The 11,325-nt window shown below is 47.5% G+C and overlaps 1 protein-coding gene across 2 annotated transcripts in view; it reads right to left on the bottom strand.

The window, feature by feature from the left end:
• Positions 1 to 11,325, bottom strand: part of VAX2 (ventral anterior homeobox 2) — a 101,357-nt gene that overhangs the window by 64,284 nt on the left and 25,748 nt on the right. The window contains exon 2 of one of the 2 annotated variants that reach the window (XM_018560468.1): positions 9,636 to 9,642. The exons of the other annotated variant lie outside the window; for it this stretch is intronic. Coding sequence (XP_018415970.1) covers positions 9,636 to 9,642 — 7 coding nt within the window. The remainder of the gene's footprint in view (positions 1 to 9,635; positions 9,643 to 11,325) is intronic. 2 annotated transcript variants of the gene reach the window in all.

Genomic DNA, 11,325 nt, shown 5'->3' on the forward strand with positions numbered 1-11,325 from the left:
AAAGAAAATATAACAGATTCCTCCATCAACTCTTAGGAGTGCTGATCGAGGAATCTTCCGCTGTCTTCATTGATGGCGGCCGGCTCTTTTCATTCGAAGATTTTCCAGCTGGCTCCTTTGATCAGCTGATTGAGGGATGCCGGAGTGAAGGGTGCCGACGGCGGCACCCACTAAGCCAATTTTGGCCTGTTCATCAAGGACCAAATGGAGGCCCAAATTGTCCTGAAGGTACAATTCGCCTGGATACAAGTCATGACAAAGATTTGTGTAGTTTACTAACATGTGTCAAAGTTGTAAATCTGGGTTCAGGCGTTTAGGTTTGTTTTACCTTTCACCATGAAGGGTTTTAAGTTTCGGATAGATTTGGGAAGGGTTAGAGCTTCTGTCCGGTTTTTACTGTCTATGCCCCAGCTAGGGAGATTTCACCTCACTTCCGGTTCCAGAGACTAAACAGGAAAGGAGAGAATATCTTCCCAATGCGAGGGATGATCTTTGCCGGTCATTGACGGAACAGGTTTCACTTGTTACCTCTACTGTTGTGATGAAAACTAATAGGGTTAATCACGAAGGAGCCGAAGAATGCAGTCGTAGCTTCGGCTGATCCTTCGGCTCTCTTCGGCCGCCGGAGCCCTTCGGTTCATAGCCCGTACAGCAGCCAAAGGCGGCCAAGCGGCTCACCTGAGCCGAACCCATATGCATCGGCTCGACTGAGCCGAAGTGACAGCCGAAGCGGGGCGAACGGCCTGCCGAAGGCCCCGCAAATGACAGCTGGGTGGAGCCAGCCGTGATCTGCCAGCCTCAGGTCTATCTCTCAGGTCTTTCTCCTCTCCCCCTACCGCCATTCTCCCTCTGTCGATGTGTCTCTCAGGTCTTCCTCCTCTCCCCCTACCGTCATTCTCCCTCTGCCGATGTATCTCTCAGGTCTTCCTCCTCTCCCCCTCCCGTCATTCTCCCTCTGCCGATGTATCTCTCAGGTCTTCCTCCTCTCCCCCTCCCGTCATTCTCCCTCTGCCGATGTATCTCTCAGGTCTTCCTCCTCTCCCCCTCCCGTCATTCTCCCTCTGCCGATGTATCTCTCAGGTCTTCCTCCTCTCCCCCTCCCGTCATTCTCCCTCTGCCGATGTATCTCTCAGGTCTTCCTCCTCTCCCCCTCCCGTCATTCTCCCTCTGCCGATGTATCTCTCAGGTCTTCCTCCTCTCCCCCTCCCGTCATTCTCCCTCTGCCGATGTATCTCTCAGGTCTTCCTCCTCTCCCCCTCCCGTCATTCTCCCTCTGCCGATGTATCTCTCAGGTCTTCCTCCTCTCCCCCTCCCGTCATTCTCCCTCTGCCGATGTATCTCTCAGGTCTTCCTCCTCTCCCCCTCCCGTCATTCTCCCTCTGCCGATGTATCTCTCAGGTCTTCCTCCTCTCCCCCTCCCGTCATTCTCCCTCTGCCGATGTATCTCTCAGGTCTTCCTCCTCTCCCCCTCCCGTCATTCTCCCTCTGCCGATGTATCTCTCAGGTCTTCCTCCTCTCCCCCTCCCGTCATTCTCCCTCTGCCGATGTATCTCTCAGGTCTTCCTCCTCTCCCCCTCCCGTCATTCTCCCTCTGCCGATGTATCTCTCAGGTCTTCCTCCTCTCCCCCTCCCGTCATTCTCCCTCTGCCGATGTATCTCTCAGGTCTTCCTCCTCTCCCCCTCCCGTCATTCTCCCTCTGCCGATGTATCTCTCAGGTCTTCCTCCTCTCCCCCTCCCGTCATTCTCCCTCTGCCGATGTATCTCTCAGGTCTTCCTCCTCTCCCCCTCCCGTCATTCTCCCTCTGCCGATGTATCTCTCAGGTCTTCCTCCTCTCCCCCTCCCGTCATTCTCCCTCTGCCGATGTATCTCTCAGGTCTTCCTCCTCTCCCCCTCCCGTCATTCTCCCTCTGCCGATGTATCTCTCAGGTCTTCCTCCTCTCCCCCTCCCGTCATTCTCCCTCTGCCGATGTATCTCTCAGGTCTTCCTCCTCTCCCCCTCCCGTCATTCTCCCTCTGCCGATGTATCTCTCAGGTCTTCCTCCTCTCCCCCTCCCGTCATTCTCCCTCTGCCGATGTATCTCTCAGGTATCTCTCCAGTTTTAATAAATTCCCTTTTACGAGTTCATGTTTTGTTTAATTGTATTTACTATTTCAATTATATGTAGATCAAATAAGTTATCTTTTATCTGTATATTACATCGGTAGGGACACTATCTGCATGGAGTTTGCATCTTCTCCCTGTGCTTGCGTGTGTTTCCTCCGGGTACTGCGGTTTCCTCCCACACTTCAAAGACATGCTGGAAGGTTGATTGGCCCCGGTCTAAATTGGCCCTCTATGCATGTGCAATAGGGACCTCCCTGGAGGGGAGGGACTGTGATGTGAATGTGCAGTATATAAAGTACTGTATAAATTGTTGGTGCTCTATAAATACCTGGAATAAATAAATGAACGTACATTTTGTTTTTCTCTAAAAAAGTATTCCTATTCAACCCTTTATTGCGCCCTAGCTAACCCCTCATTAACTCCTTCCTCCCCTTCTCTTTTTAGCTATTATTTTTCTGTTTTTTTTTTTTATTTCCATATTTTTTTTAACCAATAATGTTTTTTATCATTTTAATTTATTTTGTTTGTTACATTTTTCAGTGTCGAAGAAAATGTGCAAAATTGAAAACAAAAGCCTTTTGTTCTCCTTTGCAAATTACTTTGAAATGCTTTGTGCAATTTACAACATTTAAGTGCCATTTTAAACAGGAGATGCTATCAAAAAAACAAAAAAACAATAAAACTACTCTTTCAAACTAGCAGCATTCAAAACAGAAAACAAATATTCTCTCTTTTTTTTTTTTTTTACATCTTTTTGCCTATAGATTGCAAAGAAAATAATCAGTAAATTTTAAAGAAAAAGAGAGAGATCCAGAGGGAGGTATACACCTACTTGCACGTAACTCCCTGTAAGCCAGCAGATTTATAGTAGTTCCTCGAAGTTTATATTGACCCTAAGTTAACCCTTATTTTAGCCTCAGCAGCCTGAATTAACTCTTTCTTCACTTTCTTCCCCTAACTTTTGTTTTCCCTGTTGATTTTTTTTAATTTCTATTTTTCTAGCCACTAATATTTAAACGTTTTACATTTTTTTTACATCTGGTACATTAATAATTTTTTTTTAGTGAATAACGGAATGTTTCGAGCTTATTATTCACTTTTTTCGCATAGACACACACAGTGGGTGTACAATCCAGTGCCTTGTAGCTCTCAGCTTGCTTATTGGCGCAGTTCATTTTTATATACATTTTTTTTTTAGTGCCACTTTTAAAAAAAAAAAAAACTTTGAACAAAATAACGTTGCCATGCTTTGTACAAAAAAACATAATTTTGGTGTCATTTTCGGATCGGACAGGGGATGGGGGGAATCCCTGCAGGGAGCCGTGAGTGACCGTCTCGGCTCTCGGCAGGGACAGGATCGAGAAGTGAGCGAGCGACGGTATGTGTTTGCCCACTTCCCGATCTATTGAGCCGATGTGTGACAGTCTCATTGTCACAGGTCGGCTAGAACTATGAGGATGAGTGATTTTCATTCGCCTCATAGTTCTCCTTTAAGTAATGATAAAGTTATCACCAACGAAACAACAGGACCATATTGGAAATGTACAAATTGTTCGGGTCCACTAGGGGTATAGAGATTTTGCTTCTCGTGTTAGGATTTTATTATGACAGGTCCACTTTAAGAAATGCCCTTGAAGGGTATGCATGAAACTCTGACGATTGTCATGGTCGCATCGCTCGGGGAAGTGAACTCTATGGAATATTTTACCTAAGTGCAGTAATAAAAGGCAGTCCTGTCATTGGCAGCCAAGCTGTATGAGCCGCTACTGGCGGCCTCCGCTGTGACCCGTGTGATTTCGACCTGCGCCCCATATCCACATGTACAACACGTTCGGTGCAACTGTACATAGAGCGGTTCACCTCATCCACCGCCACCCCGCTGGTGTGATTCCGATGGCTCGTACACTTGTACAGTAGGAGAGCAACCTTCGTAAGACCTGTCACTGAATAATTTGGAGCTCATTGTCCCGGGGCTCCGAGTATTGCGGCAGAACAGACTGACATCTCCTGGCCGAAGACGGGAACTGATCGCTCGCACCTAACACTCTCTATTTCGGAAGAAGGAGACCAGCATACGCAGAAACTTTAAAGTGAATCTAAACCCAAGAACAAAAAAGATACACATTGCAGCTTACCCGCCCTTAGATATGCCTTTTATTTTCATCTGCCAGTAACACACTACCTGTCCTAGGGTGACAACGCTTTCCCAGCATACTGCATCTAGGAGGAGCAGCACCTTAGGGCTAGAGGGGCATGCGTTCTGCAGTCCACAGAGAGAAGTGGGAACAATGTAATTGACAAGAGGGCAGCACGGGCAGAGAGTTACATAGTGAGTCAGGTTGAAAAAAGACACAAGTCCATCGAGTTCAACCTACAGAGAGATGAAAAGAAGAAGAAGAAAAGCCTAAACAGAACACTATGCCCACAATTACCCATTGTTGATCCAGAGGAAGGCACCCCTCCTATAAAGCACGGTTCAATTTGCTCCACCAGGGGAAAAAAAATTCCTTCCTGATCCCATAAGGCAATCGGATATTCCCTGGATCAACAATCTCTGGTGCCTCATATACCTATAATAACTCAATATCCAGTAATATTCTGTGCATCTAGGAATGCATCACAGATGTTTTTTAATTCAGTTATCTGATCTAGAACAAGCTCCTGGGAGAGTCTATTCCACACTTTCACAGTTCTAACTGTGAAGAATCCTTTCCGTATGCAAAGGTTAACCTCCTGCCGTCCGCCCGTTAAGAAAAAACGGACGGACGGCGGACTCGCATCAGCGAGTTGCCGTCTGCAGACGGCATTTTTTTCCTGCTCGCGCGCGCCCCCTAGTGTGCACACGGCCAGGAAAGACCCGCTCGTTTTTACAGCCTTTAACGGCTGTTTCACATACAACCGATCAGCGGCTCTGTAGCCGCCGATCGGTTGTATGGCGCGATTTTGTCTCATGCCCCCCCTCCCCCCACGAGTGCCGCCGCCTCCCGTCTTTGGAGGTCTTGGAGACCCCTAATGTCTCCATAGAGAGGACCTGTCAGTGTGCCTTTGCTATTATATAGGGGGATAATAATTATAGTAATAATAATAATAATAATAATAAAAACAACGATAATAATAAATAACAAAAATGAACTAAACTAAAATGAAGGAAATAAGAGAAGTTCATTGTTTGGTTTTTTATACACTTCTACTGAATAAATTGAAATCTTCTCCTGCTCCATAAAGGAGATAAAAAAAGAAAAATGACTACACCAGATTAAAAAAAAAGCTTTTTGCTGACAAGATTTCTGGAAGGATCGATAAGTATTGGTCACCGTGACAAATCAGCTTCCACGTTGACATTTGTACGTTGAAGGAAATGAGGATTCTGATTGGCTTCTCTGGGTAACAAGAATTGTTCCTTTTCATACATCAGCCTCAAAATCTCAAGGTGGAGTCTCCTTCCTTGTGCAAGGAGACTAGTCTTGTCTCCGCCCCCTCCTGCAGTTTTCTGTAGTGGGTGGGGCCTTCTGGGCCCCTCTCACAGCTCTGCTCTCTGCACAGGTTGTGTAGAGCGCAGTGATGATGTCACCAATTCTTGTCGAAGGGTTTACAAAGGCATTTGGTGCACACAGAGTGGATTTATGTCCTTTCTGGCTATTGAGGAATCGATTGGGAGTTCGGCTTTTAATTCCCAGTGACAGCCCAGTACAGCCCAGTACAGCCCGGTACAGCCCAGTACAGCCGAGCGTTCACTGACCCCTGACAGCACTTTGCAGGTAATTATGAGTTACAGGTGACATGTGTCCCCGGGTATTTCATTAACATTCACTCTCATCGCTCCGTCCGTTCTCCGCTAGGAACGCAGGGCTCAGAGACCTCGGATGGGCGTTCATCCTGGAAAATGACGCAGCGAATATATAATGGTGGAGTGACGCTCTGTTGACGACTCTAAAGGAGCAAACCTGCAATTTAACACTTTACAGCTGTCACAGCGCTTCATCAACATTGTGCTGAGACGGGCGCGTAGGCGAGAGCGAACGCCAACATCCTGCATCTGATTACACCTCTATCATTGGAATAGTTCCTCTGGTCGGTGGCTGGTTCACAGATTCAGGCAGCAATGTCAGCTCTACACACAAAAAAAAAACCTGCAGCATGTCACAGCCCCAGGTTGTCACGCACCTTAAAGTTCATATCTTAATAGATACATGATAAAGAGATCTGCTAGATATAGATAGATGTATTATTCTGTGTTAAAGCTTCCTGTAATAAAGACCACCCACTGCTCTCTCTCCTTGTGCAGGGTGACTGGTCTTGTCTTCGTTTCTCCTGTAATAAAGACAAGTCACTGCTGCTCTCTCTCCTTGTGCAGGGTGACTGGTCTTGTCTTCGTTTCTCCTGTAATAAAGACAAGTCACTGCTGCTCTCTCTCCTTGTGCAGGGTGACTGGTCCTGCCTCCGCCCCTCCTGTAATAAAGACCGGTCACTGCTGCTCTCTCTCCTTGTGCAGGGTGACTGTTCTCATCTCCGCCCCCTCCTATAATAAAGACCAGTGATTTCTGCTCTCTCTCTTTGTGCAGGGTGACTGGTCTTGTCTCCGCCCTCTCCTAGAATTAAGACCGGCCACTGCTGCTCTCTCTACTTGTGCAGAGTGATGGGTCTTGCCTCCGCCCCTCCTGTAGTTTTCTGCAGGCAGCCTGTAGTGGGTAGAGCCCTTTGGGTGCCTCCCACAGCTCTGCTCTCTGCACAGGCTATGTACAGCACAGTGATGATGTCACAGCTACTATTACAAGGTAATATCTGGGTTTGTGAATGCATTTGGTGCACACAAAGTGGTTGTATAATATGTAATTATTGTATATATGTAGATGGGGAGAGTCGTATTTGCTAATTGTATACTTCCTGGCCTGAGATGCTGGCTTAAAGATGGCAAAATCATATAAATACAGGTGCCTGTGCAGTTCTTGGCTGACGCCTTTCACCTTCTGACTTGTTATAAAGTTGCAATGTTGCAGACTGATCACTGGGGGAGGAGAGATTGAGGAAATGCTTCCTCCTGTCTGCAGCAGACTGATCATTGGGGAGGGTAGGGAGGGGAGGCTGAGGAAATGCTTCCTCCTGCCTGCAGCAGACTGATCACTGGGGGAGGGTGACTGAGGAAATGCTTCCTCCTGCCTGCAGCAGAATAATCACTGGGGCAGACATCTCAACTCTCCCGGATGTTTCGGGAGTTTCCCAGTATTAGATAGCGGCTCCCGGACACCTGGGAGAGAAAGATTTTCTCCCGGGAAGGTTAAAGGCCGTGACACACTGCACGCGAAGCCGTGCAGAGCGAAGCAAAGATATCCGGCACGGAGCTTTGCATGCAGTGTGTGAGCTGAGTGCAGTCAGATGATTGACAGCACCTTCAGCCAATTGGCTCGTCCATAACAACCTGCCAGCTGTCGCATCGCGACGCGCTGGTTTATACGCGCGAGCCGATTGGCTGAAGTTGAAATTGTTCATCTCGGCACGCTCAGCTCCGCGAGCTCTCGCAAGCTGAGGTGCCGAGCAGAAAATTACATGACACACTGCTCGCAAAGGCAGCGCGCTCCCCGCTCCGCGCTGCTTCGCGTGCAGTGTGTCACGGCCTTTACTCTGCAGAGAAAACCTTTCCGTGCTATAAGTATTTTTGTTGCTTTTTTCTGACATCGGGGCCGCTGTCAGTCATAAACCCCCGCAAAAAAACGTCATAGAAACTAATAGCTAGATTACTATTGGCTATTTCAATTTGTAATAGCCAATAGCAGACTAGCTATTGCGCCCGCCCATTGCTGCCTGAGCAGCGGTGGACCTGAAGTTCTCCATCAGGTCCACTTCAGCTGACTGACAACAGCAGAGGGCAGGTGCAAAAGCTAGTTTGCTGTTGGCTATTGCAAATTGAAATAGCCAATAGCAATCTAGCTATTCATTCCTATGCCGTTTTTTTTTTTTTTTGTCTTAACGGCAGCAGCTGTCAGAACACAAAAACAGCTGATAGCAAGGGAAGCATTAGCTTCTTTGCTATCTGCCATCATTTCAGGGGGGTGTTCTCTTCCTTGTTGTTGCACAACACCCCCTTCCCCCCGCACAGAGGGAGTGGGGTTGACCGAGGGCACCTCCCTGAAATGAATAATTTCAGGTTGGGATCCCTGCTGGCAGGAGGGGAGACTGAGAAAATGCTTCCTCCTGCTTGCAGCAGACTGATCACTGGGGGAGGGGAGACTCAGGAAATGCTTCCTCCTACCTGCAGCAGACTGATTGCATCATCTCAGCCTGGGCAAAGTCAGTGGACTGGGGATCAAGAAAGGCTTTTTGATGATGAACATTTGTGAATACTGCTCTGCGTACGGTGATATCAGAGAACGTATTAATTTGGATATGGAACTTTTTTTTTCCCCAGAAAGCCTAAATATAGAGAAAATAATCCCTTTATGCTTATTATAGATGGCAATGGTACCACCTTAGATCAAAAACATTAACGAAGGAGGAAAATAGCACTTTAAAGGAGAACTATGAGATGAGTGATTTCCACTCACCTCATAGTTCTAGCCGACCTGTGACAACACAAGAAGTCCCAGCCTCCTAAGAGAAGGGCCCACCCTAGAGCCGGACTGTGTGTCTGGTGGACTGGGGAGCAGACAGCCTGTGTGGCAATCCGCCTGTGTGGCAAAGCAGACAGCCTGTGTGGCAATCCGCCTGTGTAGCAAACCGCCTGTGTGGCCAGACGTTTTGTTAAAGGACCTTCCTAAAGTCGGTGAGACTGAAAAGTGTAATTTTTGCTGAAGAAAAGCTGTATGTTATGTTTGAAAACCCCTGCGAGGGTAAACCTGTGTGGACTTTTGAGTTGGATTCATAAAAGTGGGCACAGAAGCCCTTTAAAAGAGGTCATAAGCGAGTGGAAGAGTCCTTAATGCGCTAACATTGGGAGCGAATCCTCACATAATAGAAATAATAATAATTTCTATTATTTCTATTATATGGGAGAATGAGACGCAGCTTATTCATGTGTAAATATCACAGTTGAGACTATTTTCAGTGGGGGGCCAGTAGCCCCTATCTTAATTTTGGTTGCCCCTGTCTATATGACATCTCGTGTCCGGGTTTCTGCTGCCATGAAACCAGGACACAGCATTCAAAACCCTGACTGTCCGGGTGAATCCTGGACAGATGGCAACCCTAGCTGGGGTGGCATTGGCGGTGCTGTGAGTCTATGGTCATTTGGGTGGGATGCTATCACTGAATTGTCATTCGGTGGAGGTGTTGAACGCCACACACACACACACACACACACAAACACACCCACACACACGTGCCGCCCCGCAATGAGATGAAGCCTGAGGCAACCGCCTCATTATAGGGATGGCCCTGATTGCACTGATCCACCCCAATGCTTAGAGGAACACCCACTGCAGGCTCCCTGCTGCCTCTGACTTACAGAAGGACTAAAGGTGGCCGCGCACATATCGATATGACCGTTCAATCAATAACTACAACTAAAGTGAATGAATCGCATAGGAATCATAAACCGCGGACCTTCTTCAAGTCGATTGGCTATGGCAGAATTTTATTGATCACCAATAATAAACATGGCCATGCAAGTATCAATATAATCATTGAATGGATCATTAGATCCAATGAAAGTGAATGAATTAAGAATGGTAAACCACATACCATTTATTTGATGGATTTAGATGCTGTCAAATGGATTGGCTTTGGCAGAATTTTATTGATTACCTCTGATCACCAATAAAGAAGGCGGGCATTCCCGTATCAATATAACTATTAAATGGATCATTAGATGCAGCTAATGTGCAGGAGTGAATCGGAATGGTAAACCACAGACCTATATGAAGAAGTACCTGCGTGTATGTCGGAGAACTGATCACAATACAGATCGCTTAGGTGATTGAGTTTTCAAATTGATCGATTGTCAGCTAATAGCGGACCTGTGCCATTGTTCATTTGTGATGAATCCATTGTCTGCCATCACTTGCATGTAAACGGATCACAGATTGCTACGTGTATGGCCACCCCAAGAAGCTCTTCACAGTCACCAATCAGAATCAAATCTGTACATCAGCTGGACATATCTTCCTGAAAGCATCACGGCACCCTGCCTCAGTACTCCTCTGAAGAGCCCTGGACCCTGACGCAAGCAGAGCGCTGGCTCTTGGGAGAGTTTATGCAAATTTTTTAAATGCCTTATTGCGTGGGTGTTGCCCTGGAGTAGTGTGCATTCCGCGGCAGGGTGCTTTAGCATGCAGAGTGCTCTAGGTAATAACCACATTTGATTCTGAGCCTTCATGATTGACCGAACTGAAATCCAATGAGTGAAAGGGGCGGGGTCCGGAACAGTCAAGCTAGGGAGGAAAGTGCTAGATGATGCTTGAATGTCCTCCAGCCTGGAAATGAATCAGGCTCTGCCTGACTTGCTGCAGCTTCTAATGCACATTGTGCGGAGCTCACCGTGTGCAGTGACATCAGAGGAACCACCCGGCTCAACAAATTCCATTAAAGGAGAACTATGGGGTTAAGTCTTTTCCCCATAGTTCTCCTTAGGGTAACGGGAGGACACAAACTAGCGTCCTCCCATCACCCTAGGCTCAGTATACCGCAAGCTGCTGCTGGCGGTATACTGAGACGCCGCAGCTGAAGCGGATCCCGACAATTGTGCCGGGATCCGCCCAGCTGCGTGACTGACAGCTGGCTCTGCCTATCTAGAGGCAGAGCCAGCTGTACCCGCCTCCTCCCCGTCTATTCCGCCAGTCAGCGCTGGCGGATTGAAGCGGGGAGGGGGGAATCCAGCCCCTCCCCTGTCACGGCAGAGAGCCGTGACAGGATCGAGAAGTGAGTGAACGCCGGTATGTGTTCCCTCACCTCCCGATCTACTGAGCCGACCTGTGACAGTCTCATTGTCACAGGTCGGCTAGAACTATGAGGTGAGTGAAAAGCACTCACCTCATAGTTCTCCTTTAACAATTGACTAAGGCGGGTGGAAAATTATCTCCTCAACGGTGACTGCATCCTATCAGGTTCACTGTTTGGGTATTCAGGTAGCCGCGGGAGCCGTGGTTGCTGAAGGCAGTAGCCAGTAGGGGAGATTTTTAGACAGCTTTTCTGACCCCCTGCTGGTTATGATAAAGAGGTCACCATAGCTTATTGCATCAGTTTGTGCACGCAAAAGTGCAAACACAAGCATGTATATACAGTGTGTGT

The sequence above is a fragment of the Nanorana parkeri genome, unplaced genomic scaffold (genome assembly GCF_000935625.1).
Source record: "Nanorana parkeri isolate BGI_ZX_2015 unplaced genomic scaffold, ASM93562v1 scaffold456, whole genome shotgun sequence".
NCBI classification, from domain to species: Eukaryota; Metazoa; Chordata; class Amphibia; order Anura; family Dicroglossidae; genus Nanorana; species Nanorana parkeri.